The sequence below is a fragment of the Apiospora phragmitis genome, assembly GCF_038363925.1.
Source record: "Apiospora phragmitis strain CBS 135458 chromosome Unknown utg000001l:1.0-2902119.0:1.0-2906034.0, whole genome shotgun sequence".
NCBI lineage: Eukaryota > Fungi > Ascomycota > Sordariomycetes > Amphisphaeriales > Apiosporaceae > Apiospora > Apiospora phragmitis.
The window spans coordinates 279,711-294,033 of NW_027117399.1; the positions used below are offsets into that span (position 1 = coordinate 279,711).

Below are 14,323 nucleotides of genomic sequence, written 5' to 3' on the forward strand. Positions count from 1 at the left end.
TACAGAGAAATCGGCAGTGGGCAGGCCAGACAATTTACTTGGTTACGTCAGAAGGATTCGGTGTATGAGATAATGGTATCTTCTCATTTCGGCATCCGTCGAAGATCCGAAGAGGCAATACCTTACAGGTGTGCACAAGAGCACTCCAATGGTCCTAACCAGATGCCTTCCCAATATAGAAATTGGGCACCTCGGGGGAAACGGTACCGCGGATTCCGTCGTCATATCGGCCATAGAATTGGCGAGAGGAGTACTGTTACGTCACCTGGCGTGGGCGAATTGATGTTACATGGCAGGCGAATCAATACCTGTCTTTGTATAAATAGGTGACAACTCACATGTATTGAGACGTGTTGGGACAACTACTAGAACGAGTTCTATGATCGATACCTACTTGTAACACAGAACCTCTAGCTATCTGATAGTATTGTAACGTCTCCCAGGCTACTTTGAAGCATCTTGAAGTAACAAGGTTGCCAAAAATTGTTCTGCATGAACCCCCGGCCGACTGAGCTCATTGATGTAAATACGACCAATCTCCACCAGCACAATTAACGATGAAATACGGTTCCAAATTTGACGCGCTCCATCTTCACTTTCTTCCATCCTCTTCCTCCATCACGCCATCCTCGTACTCGTCGTACCCCTCGTCTTCGGGGAAAACGTGGTTGCCATGTTCGTCCCAGTAGGCTCCTGACAGACTAGAAGCTCTAGTAGAGGCATATGGGGCAGAATACTCCTCGTAGTCTCCATCCACTTGTGAGCCCTCCTCTATTCTTGACTCATCTTCTTCTTCATAGAACATCTCTTCCTCTTCATTTTCTTCTCCTGAGCCTGGGTCCTCCCGGGTATGAGGATTTGCGACAACAAGTTATCCTCGAGGAAGGTGGATTTCACAACCTCTGAACTCCGGAAATTGGCAAAGTCCAGAGCTCCTTTTCTTGATCGAGGAACATACTTGATAGTACTCCGGCTATCTATCGATCGCCCGCGTTGTGGTACGAGTGTTGCCGGGATGCTGATTTCGGTATGATCATGCTTTGGTGCTTCCAAGTCTCTCTTGGACCTGGTCGACAAGGTGCAGTTTTCGAAATCTGCCTTGGTCGGCCAAGCTTCTTTCTGCCCACCCCTAAGAAGCTCGAGATTCTCGTAAATGCCAATACCTCGAGATCGTTTGTTTGAGGGACGAAGACTCGGGCTCCCTGTCTCATCAGTCTCCGTGGCCAATTTGCTCATTCGCGGCAGCGTTGATGATCTCTTACGCTTGCGTTTGCCTGTGGCATAGAACAAGAAGTCCGGAGCTGCTTCATCCTGGGAAAAGCCGTCCCCTGCACTCCATACAGGCTCGGGCTGGCTGGTGGCCTTTGGATACTTGTATTGCTCGGTGGACGGCGTTTTGATGATGAAACCACCCTTGATCACGCGTACAGATTCGGTTTTAAGTACTTGTTGGTTTGCGGTATTAGAGGTTGTTGAAAGCTCCCCCAATATCGTTCGTCTTGAGCGGCTCCTGACTCTGGATTTAGATCTTGGCGTGATGGGTCTTCCACGGCTACGGGTTCCAGGACGCTGGGAGGGGGGTGTCTCTGGAATTATTGTTACTTGCGAAAATGGTGTTTCTCGTCGCTGTGGACGTCCACGCTGGATCTCGGGTCGAATTGGAGACCGCACCGTTTGCGGCGGTTCGCTGGAGCGCTGACGTGGTGTATTTGGTATGACTACTGGATGCACGGGGCTCGAGCCATCGGAACCGACTCCCGTCTGAGTTCAGGAAATATACTTGCGGTAGTATTATCTGCATGTTGTATCCCAGGGGTTCTAGTTGGCCGTTAGAGATAAGCCACTCAAGAGGAAACCACCCACTTTACCACCGAATATCTTCTCACGGTTGGCGACACGTATGATGGGTACTCACCTTGATCGTTGAGATCCTCCACAGCTTTCTGTCGAACCCCAAGCTCTTCGCTTACCTGAGTTAGCACGAACAGCGGGAGCGCTTTCAGCTCTGTCCAGACCAGCTACAGGGGCATCGCTTCCCTGACTCTGGGACCAGGTGTGCGAGGTTGACTTGTGGAATCTGGTGCGTCTACGACCCCTGTTTGCCTGTGCAAGAGGCTGTGGCTGTGTATGCGGAAGAAAAGTAGAGACGGGGTCCCAGGAGCTGTTGATAGAGGGTATTCGTTGCAGGGGCCGTAGACGAGGATTCGTCATAGTGCCAGTACGTATGGTCTTCAACCATGAAACAACTCAATTAGGAAGGAAACTGTCCCGGGGGTTTGCTGACGACTACGAGCCTCCCAGTGGGGAAAGGGCTCGAAGGGAAGGAGGATGCGAAACGTGGACTTGGTGTGCCAAGGAGAACATCGAACATGTCAAGAATGCATTGTCTGCTACAACAGTTACGCTTATCGGGCTCATACTACGGCTTCCATAAAAATTTGCGTTCAACGTCTAAGCACGGAAGGGACGACGTTCTCAGGGGCAGGGTCAAGTGCAGGTGCAAGGAACAGCCGAATGCGGCTTCCCTTATGGGTTTCTGGGCATGGCCACTTCCTCAACGAGACGGTATATATAAATTGAGCCCATCAATCTTTTTGAGTGCCCTATGTACATTGGGGTAGACAGAAAGGTAAGATATGTGTAGAATGTCCAGTCATATGGCTTCAATACGGGGTTGGTGTGTCGGTACGCAGATGTAGGCATATCATATATCTTGCTACTTGTAGAAATATGATACCCTGCTTCAGCACCGAGTCCCCACATGCAATTACCTGTACACAGTAACTTTTGGTCAGGCATGTTCTGCAACGTTAGAAGCAGCTATCGCAATACCAGCTTTGGTCATCAAGAATCAATTCTCGAGGTAAATCGAGCCATAGAACTACTTCCTAACGATATCCGGCGCCGCTTTTGGGCCAATTATTGTCTGTCTCAAAACTTCGTTCCCAGAATCGACCCTGTGTGTTGAAAAACATCCAGCTCTAAAGCTTGCGATTCAAACCCAACGCAATCCGCCTGTCCCGGTTCCTCCTATGTGACAAACGCACCACCGCCCATATCCTGTGACATCGTCTCCAACGACACCACACTCAGTACCGTCGTTTACCCTGAGACCACCAGAGCCACTTTGGCCAACGAGAGCGGCGGCTCTACTCGCCTCTCTGGGCGGGCGTGATGGCCTGTCGAGATTTCGTTAGCTTAAACTCTTCTCCCATTTCTCAATCGTATACCAATTCATGGGCAAAGACGTACCTTCTGGGGCGGGACATAGTCAAAGGTACCACCCATGTTGAGCAGCCAGACTTCACCCGGGTTCTGGGGGGTCTTGTTGCTCCAGAGGAAGCTGTTGGGGAAGCCATGCTCGAACGGGACCGCCTTCTCGATCTCCTCGATGTCCTGTTCGGACAGCGCCAGGGTCAAGGCCTCGATGTTGCCCTTCAGATGCTCGATGGTCCTACCGCCGACGATGGGGAACACATTGGGCGTCTTGGCCATGACGTAGGCCTGGGCAACCGAGGTGATGATGGTGTTCTTGCGCTTGGCCACGGCCTCGAGGGACTGGCTGACCTTGATGTCCTTCTCGGAGATTTCGGCGGCGCGGCCGTCGGCGCCCTGCTTGCGCGCCTCGCGCTGCTGCTCCGACTTGAACTTGCCGCCGCCCAGCGCGCCCCAGGGGGCCAGGCCCATGCCCTCCTCGCGGCACATGGGAATGATCTCGCGCTCAAAGTCGCGGTTGGCCGCCGACCACTGGCCCTGGTAGACGCTGAACTGGCGCAGGCCGTGGTCCCGGGCGTACTGGTTCGCCTTGGAGACGACCCAGGCGGGGCTGTCGCTGATGCCCAGGTACAAGACCTTGCCCTGCGACACGAGCGTGTTCAAGGCCTGCATCAGCTCGGGGATCGAGGGTGCTGTAGTCCCACCAGTGAACGTAGAGCTACATCATCCGCCCATGTTAGTATTCTGATGGCATGTAACTTTTTTGGTGAGTCGAGACTGTAGGAAAACTTACAAGGTCGATGTAGTCAGTCTGGAGCTTGCGCAAGCTGGCATTGACCGAAGTGTGCAGACTCTTGGTGCCATTACCGGTGAAGTTGGCCATGATCTCGCTATCGCCACGACCAGCTCGGAAGCAGGTGGTGTACTTGGTGGCGATGACCATCTGGTCTCGGACTCCACGCTTCTTCATCCACTCGCCAATCCATGTCTCGGATTCCTCAGCCTGATAGTTGTTGGCAGTGTCGATGAAGTTTCCGCCCTGTTGAAAAAAGAAATCCACTGTTATGAAACAACATGTCAGCATTCGTAAGAACGAGTGATTATATTACCTCGATCCCATGATGGCAGCAGGGTAGTAGACAGTGTAGGTCATCTTATCAGGCCACCTGAATGGAAGATCGCACCCCTTGATCCCATGGAGTACGAGGCGCCAGTTCCAAGGACACTACGAAAGAAATACTTACAGATCTGCTCAACCGTCTGCTTGTCGCAAGCGCCCATGAACTCCTTCCAGGCATCGCCAAAGTTCATAGCCCCCAGACACAGGGGGCTGACTCGGACCGAGGCAGTGGGCGAAAGTAGGCGGTAGCGAGCCAAAGGGCTCTTGGCGGAGGAGCCATGGGTAGAGGAGGTGCCATGATTGCAGGTAGGGATATTGGTCAAGAAAGACTGGAAGCGACCGTCCAGTGGAAAGAATGTAGCTAGTAGGTGATTCTAGCAACAGAGGGTATTTGCCGTTAACCAGCAAAAGTTCCAAGCTCTGTGTGACTGCCTAGGTAGTAGTTAGCACGTCGAACCGATCCTGGTTAAAGAGGAAAGGAGCAGGCGAGTGAGCTTGATTTGGTGCCTCTCGAGGACGTTGCATGATACATGTATGGTGTTGCTGATCATTTCACTCACCTCTTTTCTTAGGTTATGCGATTATACTACCGTACAATCGTCCGCCAAGACATTCGACTAATAAGCTGAAGTTTTCGGGTGTGTATATTATGTAAGGTATGTTATGATGTGGTTAATTTCAAGAGCATGCACAATATTGAATGTCGATTGTCAGATGATGGGGGATTCAAGTCTTTTATAGGAATAATCCTCCACCCCAGACGTCAAAAGAAGGAATGCCACGCAAAGACCCTCGCGCTCTTCCATTTTATCCGAATGCTGACAACGGGGACTATGGGGTAACACCCTCGTTCCTCAAGGTTTCTTCAAGGCTGGCCCCGTCCGCACATCCCGCTTCCCGCGCTCCTCACTACTGTATACGGAAGATGGATACGACGTAAGTATGCAGGCAGGCAAAAGGGTTTGATCGACCAAGTATAGAGCGTGCCTATGATCTCATCGGCATTAGGAAATAATGAATTCCGGAGAGGAGATAAAGACGGAGCCCGAGCCTAATTATTGGTTCAACGCCAAATACTGGTGGCATCACTGATTAATAATATGTATGAGTATATTGATCTCATTGATGCCCAGAAGCAAAGAGGGGGGACAATAAAGGGTCTCGGGCATTGAGGTGCTAAGTCCGAACTATGCACATAGGTATCCTGTAGCGCCATCAATTCCCTCCGGTAGGAGCAAAGTGCGAGCCAGGGCGGGGTTAAAGGAGACGAAAAGGCCCCATTGGGGGCAGTTGAACGACTTGACTGTGATTACGGATGGCAACTATGGCCTGTACGGATTTGTCTCTATACAAGGACACTACAATATGATCTAGCTGGACCAGGAACGTAACAGTATACATGCATGCATATCATCGTCTCTTTTAATAACTACATGTTGGTACATGAGCACATCGCTAGCAGGTCCACACGCCGACAATGCCATCCTGGCGTCCTTCGACCATGTACCCATCCTGGATGCGCACATGCTCGACGATGGCCGGCGTCTTGTTCTCCTCTGCTTGCGTGATGCCAGCGCCGCACTCCCACTGCCGGGATTCAAGCTTGTCGTATACCTTGACAACGTCCTCCTGGGCGGCGCACACAATGCGTCTGTCGTCAAAATTCATGCTTGTGACGGGGTGGTCATAGGCATAAGCGTCGAAGATGGAGCCGGTCCGGAGGTCCCATATCTGTATTCACGTCAGCAAATGTCTTGAACAAACCCAATTGGCATAAGGGGCAGGTTCCCAACTTACCCGAACACTACGGTCCAGACTACCGGTAACCAGGTGCATATCATCAAACTGAAGGCAGGTTACTGGTCCAGTATGGCCGACTAAACTCCGGTGTACTTGGCCACTCCGTAAATCCCATAGTCTCACCATACCATCAGCAGTTCCACAGGCAAGAGCAGTCTCAAAGACCTGGATGGCGCCCACGAAATCGGCAGATGCCGAACTCGACCTGCTCGTTGACCTCCAGCTACCATCGCCGGAGCCCAAGGATTGCGAGGCCTGCGCAGCCGCCCACATAACATCTAAAGTCTGAACGCATCGGCCCTTATTGAGATCCCAGTGGCGCAGCGTCTTGTCGGCAGAGCCTGACACGAGCACGTCTCCGCGGAAATGAAGAGCTGTGACTTCGTCGACGTGCGATTCCAGGGAGTACAATGGGCAGTCAGCCATGCTCCCTGCTGGTGGATCCACAGGTTGGTCGTCCTTATTCTCGAATGCAAGGCCGTCTTCGTCTTCTTCGTAGGTTCCTTGAGGGTCGTAATGCGCCTTGCTAAGATCCCATAACCGAATGGTCGCGTCCCTGCCTCCGGTTGCCAGGATATTGTCCTCGACCTGGAGCGCTCGGACGGACGCAGTGTGTCCCTCGAGTAATCCAATACACCGTCCAGCATTGAGGTCCCAAACCTTGACCTGGTCATCCATAGCCGAGGTAACCATTGTACCAAAGGGCATGTCGAAATCGAGTCCCGTAATTTGGTCTGTGTGGGCCTTGATCTCACGAATTGCCGTGCCCGGCTCAAAATGTTCATGCAAAATGGGCATTGACTTTCGTCGAATAGTCTTGTGCCTCTTGGGCCGTGCAGGCGTGCTGTTCGCGGAGGGGATCTTCTCGTAGACAGACTTGGACATGAATTCGTCCGCATCCTCGTCCGTGACCATGTCATCCTCGTCATCCTTGGTAGGCGTCAATTCTGCCGCTATGGACTCGGCCTCGTCGACCAACATTTGCGCGTCCTCGATGTGGCCCTCCATATCGATAACTGCGTTTGTTAGCAAAACCTTCACTGTAAAGAGAGACATGGGGAAGCCTACTATCGTGTTCAAGTAAGGCTTCCTCTTGCTCCAGCCCTGCTAACCGGTCCAGGATGATTTTGCGCATGCCCGCAAGGTTAGCAATCTTGTTATCGATCTCGCGAATCTCACTGCTGGCCATATTCTTGCGGACTCCGAGCATCTCCAGTTCGTGTAGGAACGAGGCCCTCTCCTTCTTGAGCTTGTGCAGGTGTTGCGGGCTGTCAGGCGCATGCGGCTGCTCCTCAATCATCTTGCGGCCCCTAGAGACCCTCCTCCTATGCCTCTTGCCATCCTCGGACAGCTCCGGGAAGCTTGCCTGGAATCCTTGGAATAGTGAATAGTTGTTGTCATCGTCCGGGATGTTTTGCAATAAGTCGTCGGAAAGGTAGGAGAGGGCGCGAGACTGGATCTCCGTGGTAGAGAGTTTGGAGCGCACCAGGTCGGTCGGAGTGGTCTTGGCCATGGAGAACATACTCCGTTGGATCCCGGGTCTCTTCATTTGCTTGTGTACCTCGGCCATGGCGCTTTGATAGTGGCTGCCATTGGAGGCATCAGTCGATAAGGGCCCAACCAAGTGGCCAGCAGTAGTAGTAATTTTTTCGGGTAAATGTTTCTATTCCTCGAGTCTGGGACTGCAATTAGCTGGGTATCCAGAGTGAGCGTCATGGACTGCACGCGAGCAATTACCGAGAGGATTGAGCCGTCACCCATGGAGGCTTCATCACGAAAAGCATTGTCGAAATCTTTATCATCCATACGACAGCGAAGACTGAGCCGATACTTGAACGGGTTGACAAGTAACAGGACAGTCGCTGATGAGGGCTGTTGGGCAATCGAAAAAGCTTGGAGAGGATTGAGCTCAAAAACACACGGAACACTTATCACGATAATAATTTGATGGAGCCACGAAAAGAAGGCATAGTCGTCTGGGAATAGAGCTCTCTAGCTGGACTGGGGTGGCCACTGGCATCAGATGGCTCGTGCAGCCTAAAATAATCGATCCAATGCGCTAAAAATACAAGGCTATTGCTAGACGGCCACTTCACCATAATTGGGGAGCTCCTGCAAGCTTGCGACATTTCGCTTGCTGAACGTGCGTGCCCTGCCGTCATTCGTCATTGGGCTTTGTGCCATTGGGGCTCTGGAAAGCCGGACATCGGACTGAACTGAACCAATCGCTTTGGTTATGCGAATAACACGAACAGAACACTTGACAGTGTGCAATCCACAGCCAGCATCTTGAGATATTGATTCTTTCGTAGAGAGGTCAGAGGACTGACTGCCTACGGTATGTGGTGGGCTATATGTGGTGATTTGGCCAGATATTATTAGTCGTCAGTAAGCAGATAGGTAAGGTTTTCGTGAGAAATCACAAGCTTCTTATTTAATGTTCAATGGTCTGGTCTGTAAGCCTTCTTATGTTGGCCCAATAAATATGTAACTACCTACATATGTAGACTTATACTTCCAATTGACCAAGACCATTGGATAAAGGTGGAGAAAAGGATAAGAAACTCAGAGAGGGATGTCGATCGCATAAGCAATTTGTACTTGCACGTAACTGTTGTATGGCATACCTAACAATTGAAGCTGGTTGGTCATATCGCATTATGCCGTAGCAGAGGATCATGTTTGCTTGACTTGACTCAGCTTATCCCCGGTGGACGCCGGCTCGGAGCCAGAGGCTTTACACAAAAACAACGAGGAAACTTTGCACACCATCAGACGAGGCAAACCCTCTCTTACCGTGCCACTGCAACTCAGTTTCGTGCTTCGCTTCAGAATCGCTACGCACCATGGATACCGTAGTGGATCTGCCCGACCCCTCCAAGGCGTTGGACCTGGCAGTCATCCGCTTCCAGCTTATGTGCGTACATCTATCTCCAAGCTCGCCGGATCTGGACGAGCAACCAGCAAACGCATATTATTGAGCTAACGTTTGGCGACCTACCGCACCATGCAGTCGCCTGGAGGACACCATCATCTTCCACCTGATTGAGCGGGTGCAGTTCCCCTTGAACCGCACCATCTACGAGCCGGGCGCGATCCCGATCGGCCAAAACGAGCACGACAACGACGACCTCAGCTTCATGGACTGGTACCTGAAGGAGCAGGAGCGGCTGCAGTCACTGATCCGCCGCTACGAGGCGCCCGACGAGTACCCCTTCTTCCCGGCCGCGCTCCAGAAGCCGCTGCTGAAGCCGATCGACTACCCCAAGATCCTGCACCCCAACACCGTCAACGCCAACGCCGAGATCAAGCGCTTCTACATCGAGGAGTTCCTGCCCGGCGTCTGCGCCCACCGCACCGAGCGCGGCGAGGCCGCCGAGGAACTACGGGTCCACGGCCACGGCCGACATCGCCTGCCTCCAGGCCATCTCGCGCCGCATCCACTACGGCAAGTTCGTCGCCGAGTCCAAGTTCCAGTCCGACCCGGACCTCTACACCCGCCTCATCCAGGTCGGCGACCGTGACGGCATCGGCGAGTCCATCACCAACGCCGCCGTCGAGCAGCAGGTCCTGGAGCGGCTCGGGAAAAGGCACAGGCTTACGGTACCGACCCCTCTGCTTCAGACAAGGGTACCGGCGGCGATCCCCTTACCAAGATCAATGTCGATGCGGTAGTGTCTATGTACAAAGACTTCGTTATCCCTCTGACCAAAGTGGTCGAGGTGGATTACTTGATGCAACGTTTAGAGCAAAAGTGAGCGTGGGTGCCCTGGCCACTGCAAGTCCTCAGTAGAAAGAGAAAGGGCTTTTCTATGTTACAAAACCTGTGAGACAGGCTTAGGCAGATTATAAGGGATGGTGAATAAGGATCAAACCAGCAGAGCTTGCATAGACTACTGAGTGTGATGGAAATGAATAGGCACCACTTTTGGGAGAGAAATAAATGAATAAAAACTGGTTTCATAACGTCTTAAATTTTATGGGTATCTATCTTCTCACGACGGCCGGTTGATGTAGTCGCCAACAGCCTTCACCGCGTCGGCGAATTTGCTAGCCTCGATCAAGATCATATGCCCGCTTGGCATGACGCCCATCTCCTGGAAGGCGCGCTTGCTGTCGGCGGCCGACGCGTCGTTGTTGGTGAAGGCGTAGGTGCCGTGGGCTGCGGCGTACTTGTGCAGCACCTCGTCCTCGGGATGGAAGTATAAGGTGGCCGGCTCCTGCTTGCCCTTCTTCTTCTTGCGCTCCTCGACGTCGAGCGTCGACTCGACCTCCTGGTACGTCTTGGACAGCACGAGGTAGTGGCTGAACTCGTAGGGCTCCTTGTCCTCAACGGCGGCCTCGATCTCGTCGACCAGCATGCTGTACATGGGCGGCGCGATCTCGGACGGCATGTTGATGAGCCGCTCCGAGAGCACGAGACCGACGTGCTTGTCCGCCGAGGCCAGCAGGCCTGGTAACACCGCGGACAGAGACGGCGTGGCCTTGGCCTTGTCTGAGAGGTAGCTGATGAGGTCCGCCATGGGCTTCTTCTGGCGGTGCTCGTGCAGGTTGAGCGCCGTCATCATGGCATATGGGTCGGCCCCCTCCCCGTCCGTCTTGACCGTGGAGCCAATGGTGGGCTGTGAGAGGATCAAGTCTGCCAGGCCGGAGATATCGAACAAAGCGGCGTCCACATCGAGCAACTGGCGCAGCAGCGCTTTGCTGCCGTGAAAATCAATGTCGGCATTGAAGTTGAACCATTCGAAGTCAACATTGACAATATCAAAGTCCTGCAGAATTAGTTAGTATGGAGGGGTTGTTTGAGCGCCGCCGCCTAGGTATGCGTTGAAAGATAAAAAGACTTGCCTCGTCATCCGAGCTCTCACCATCCTCCACCATCTTATCTGGATCAGCAGTTGTGCCGTCGGCTTCTCTCGCTCTCTTCTTGGCCATCTTGACTGATATGTAGATTTGGTTTATGACTTGAAATTCGCTGCTGTTCGGTACCGAGGCGCGCTCATCTCCCAAAAACCATTGCTGCTCGGTGAGTGAAGAACTTTTGAAAGATTGGATTGCCCCTCGCTAAGCCTATCGCGGAATAGCTCGGAATCGATAAGCCTGCCAAGTCCCACCCCGCAATCCAGCTGCTGGCGTGGGGCTCCAATGTCTCTCTTAATGAACGCCCCGGATCGAAATCAAAAGCCATTCAGGGGAAGGTAGAATCAGGGGCACTGAGAAGCTAAGGTTAGTGATATTCATGAGTCGATAGGACTGGTTACCTAGGTATGATGACGCGTAACTACGTACGTACATAGACAGTTATTTTCTTGTACGCCCCAAGACCCCAAGTACGCTGGACAGTGAGATGCGCCTTGTGGAAACACTCCGATCTGCAGTATTGATAGAGTAAACCCACAGAATGAGCCTCCAAGTGATCTGGAGCAGTCAGTTCCATTGATGATTTATAACAATAGATTAACTGTCAGCGGAATACCTATCATTGCCATGGCTGGCAATGATTGGGATCGTTTACGGACCGCGATACCTCCAACATAGAAGCATCCAAAGGCGCGAAGCGGCGGAATGTTGCTGCTAGTCGCTCTAGATTATGGCAAGCTACACACTAAATGTGTTTTGTATGGATGGAGTGGACAATAGTATACCTCAAACGGAGGAGTATACATCGTAGTACATCAACCGCTTATGCGTACCGATCCCATTCCCATGCAGAACACCCGGTCCGCTCTGCCATATATAACAAGGCACACCATGCACCAACAGAAATCAGGGCTAGGTTGCCTGGCTGAAGTCGATAGCTCGCGATCACTCGTGCCATCCTGTTTATCAAGCGCGAGATATACAGTTCACCTGGAGTTTATACTTCTCAACGGCCCGCATACGATTAGGATTTAGATATCTGGGCCCCTTAAAAACTGTATAGTTGGACCTTCAAAACTGCTGTTGGGCACCATTCCCTCGCAAGAGAAACGTATTGGGTTCGAGGCCCCCCAGACAAATAAAAGTCGACGCCGAGACAGGAAGGGATGGTGGTGGCAGGTGTGGTAACAGTTGCAACACCTCCGTCTGCAAGGAACTGACGACGATCGCGCCATCGGCTCAGCCTCTATGAATTGGTGAAGCTTCTGGCCATGCCGCATAGCCGAAGGGCAAGGCAAAACTTGGCAATGGCGATAGATGTGCACATAGAGCAAACAGGGTCAGGCATGGAATGTCCAGAGAACCAATCCCATGATCCAAGTTCTGCCCCCATCGTTGAATGGCGCGCCATTCAGGACTGCAGCTCCTCCACCTCCCCTTAGGAGATCGGGAGATACAGACCACTTTCTATTTGTTTGTGTCACTATTAATAGAGCTTGCCCTCCCCCGGGGACGGAAAATTTTTCCATTAGCGAGTGAGGTGTGAGGGTTTAGGAAGGGAAACCGTGGAGAAGCACGAAGCTTATATTGGAAAGGCACGCGGCAACCAGTAGGAGGGTATCATGACATCAGGGGTAAGTTCAGCCTGTATGCCATCAAATCCGGGGAAGCCCTGCAAGCGAATCGAAAATCGCATGTCGCTTACCTACATGCAAGTTACCCCCTTTCCTGTCCCCGCGGCTGCATGAGGCGTGACTCGATGTGATGCATTTCTTCTACTGGCACCATTGGCACTTGGGAAATATGAATTGAACACCCGACTCAAAGCTCGAGTGGGGTAAAACTTATTATTCAGTAAACATAAGTAGGTACTAATGGGTATTGTGGTTGCAGTAAGCAGCATAAACAACAAAACATATGAGGATCTCCGGAACTTCCAGCGCCCCATCCAAGGGCAAAGCAGCAAACACCAATTTTCCACCAAACGCACCAAGGAAAATTGGCTCAGAATGAACTCCATGTCCCTCACCCATCCATCCACCCATATACATATCCCCCTTTTACCCGATGACTCCACTTTGTAAAGCCAGGCAATGCGTTGTTTGCCTGGCATCCAGGCAGAGGGAGGATACGACGGTCCTCCCAAATTAACAAATACTGAAAAAAGAAAGGCCTAGGGATGGATCCAGACCATGAACCGAACCAATACGCCATACACCCAAGTCGCTATGCATTAGGACTACCCAATCAGGTAGTCGGAAATCACTTTTCATCTCCCTCCAGCAGACATTATAATGTGACCGCTCAAGACCGGGGAGTCGCACCCGGCGGGAAACGCAAGTAATCGTGAGGTACCGGAGGCGACTTGCTGAAAGCTTCGCGCGTCGCAAGGTCTAGACCCTCTGCTGTCTGGGAACCCGGTGTGCGCACCTCGGACTTTGGTGTGTCGGCAGGCGTGGGCTGGAGACCCAGGCCGATGACGGCCTGGCCTGAGCTCATGGGCCTCGAAGAGTTGATGTAGAGCTCGTACTCCCTGGCTTCCATGGCCAGCTCGCTTGTCTCGTCGAGGAGCTCGCGGCGGGCGAGCTCAATGTCATGCCGCGCCTGCTTGATGTACTGGTCGTCCAATAACGGGATGATGCGGTACTCCAGGGCCTCCATGATGCAGCGTTCCGTGACGTTGATTTGCTCGCACGTCCACATATCGCGGCCCCACTCGCTGGCGTAGTAGGAGGTGGGCTCATGTAGGTCCTCGATGAATTTGTTGGCTATTATTAGGGCGGCCAGCACGTTAACCTCGGGGAAGACGGCATCGACGTGGGCTGGCGGCTGAATTGGGCCCGAGGGGAACGTGTGCCGCTTCGATGCCGGGGCTGTCTGACGTGACCGGGGGTACGACATCCGCCAAGTATTGCGGTACCGTCGAGGGAGGGCGTCCAGTATACAGGTCGCCAGGGCAATGGCATCCATGGGCAGCATGGCGTGCGTGAGCATCATGTGCACGACTGCTACCGAGGGTGATTCCAGGGCAAGTCCCGGCGGAAGCATCCTTGTCAGATGAATTGCCGGAGCTAGAGAGCAGAAGGGCTGGTCAGTCGTCCGAGTCTCCGAGACGGTAGTAGCGAGGCGTGTTGAATTACCTAGAAGATCTGAGTTGAGTACCTCGGCCTCACCAGGCACGATGCGAGGACTTTGTGTCGCGGAAGAGTTCTGGGAGGAGAGCGGCGGAGTAGGTAGGTTGGATAGAGGCTTATAAAAGGTCCTGAAGTATGCCTCGTCGAACTCGAAGTCATCGTCGACGACGGAGAAGCTCTTGTTGTGGCCCAT

General features: G+C 52.7%; 6 protein-coding genes across 6 annotated transcripts; 1 reads left to right on the top strand and 5 right to left on the bottom strand.

The window, feature by feature from the left end:
* Positions 1 to 592: 592 nt before the first annotated feature.
* Positions 593 to 2,211, bottom strand: PG994_000085 (uncharacterized protein; the record flags this gene model as incomplete). Its single annotated transcript, XM_066851494.1, has 4 exons — positions 593 to 834; positions 969 to 1,695; positions 1,781 to 1,818; positions 1,971 to 2,211. 4 exons carry the CDS (start codon positions 2,209 to 2,211, stop codon positions 593 to 595), a joined length of 1,248 nt encoding a protein of 415 aa, XP_066722126.1.
* Positions 2,212 to 3,149: 938 nt separating this feature from the next.
* On the bottom strand, positions 3,150 to 4,695 carry PG994_000086 (norsolorinic acid reductase; the record flags this gene model as incomplete). Its single annotated transcript, XM_066851495.1, has 4 exons — positions 3,150 to 3,179; positions 3,253 to 3,858; positions 4,010 to 4,275; positions 4,461 to 4,695. Coding segments are annotated over 4 exons (1,137 nt in total), but the record flags the coding sequence as incomplete, so codon positions are not given.
* Positions 4,696 to 5,791: 1,096 nt separating this feature from the next.
* PG994_000087 (WD domain-containing protein) lies at positions 5,792 to 7,706 on the bottom strand (the record flags this gene model as incomplete). Its single annotated transcript, XM_066851496.1, has 3 exons — positions 5,792 to 6,067; positions 6,134 to 7,152; positions 7,205 to 7,706. 3 exons carry the CDS (start codon positions 7,704 to 7,706, stop codon positions 5,792 to 5,794), a joined length of 1,797 nt encoding a protein of 598 aa, XP_066722128.1.
* A 1,276-nt stretch (positions 7,707 to 8,982) lies between these two features.
* PG994_000088 (chorismate mutase) lies at positions 8,983 to 9,894 on the top strand (the record flags this gene model as incomplete). Its single annotated transcript, XM_066851497.1, has 3 exons — positions 8,983 to 9,053; positions 9,150 to 9,646; positions 9,704 to 9,894. The coding sequence occupies 3 exons, from the start codon at positions 8,983 to 8,985 to the stop codon at positions 9,892 to 9,894; spliced, it is 759 nt and encodes a 252-aa protein (XP_066722129.1).
* A 237-nt stretch (positions 9,895 to 10,131) lies between these two features.
* PG994_000089 (p21-C-terminal region-binding protein-domain-containing protein) lies at positions 10,132 to 11,071 on the bottom strand (the record flags this gene model as incomplete). Its single annotated transcript, XM_066851498.1, has 2 exons — positions 10,132 to 10,908; positions 11,015 to 11,071. The coding sequence occupies 2 exons, from the start codon at positions 11,069 to 11,071 to the stop codon at positions 10,132 to 10,134; spliced, it is 834 nt and encodes a 277-aa protein (XP_066722130.1).
* Positions 11,072 to 13,300: 2,229 nt separating this feature from the next.
* Positions 13,301 to 14,323, bottom strand: PG994_000090 (uncharacterized protein; the record flags this gene model as incomplete). Its single annotated transcript, XM_066851499.1, has 1 exon — positions 13,301 to 14,323. One exon carries the CDS (start codon positions 14,321 to 14,323, stop codon positions 13,301 to 13,303), a length of 1,023 nt encoding a protein of 340 aa, XP_066722131.1.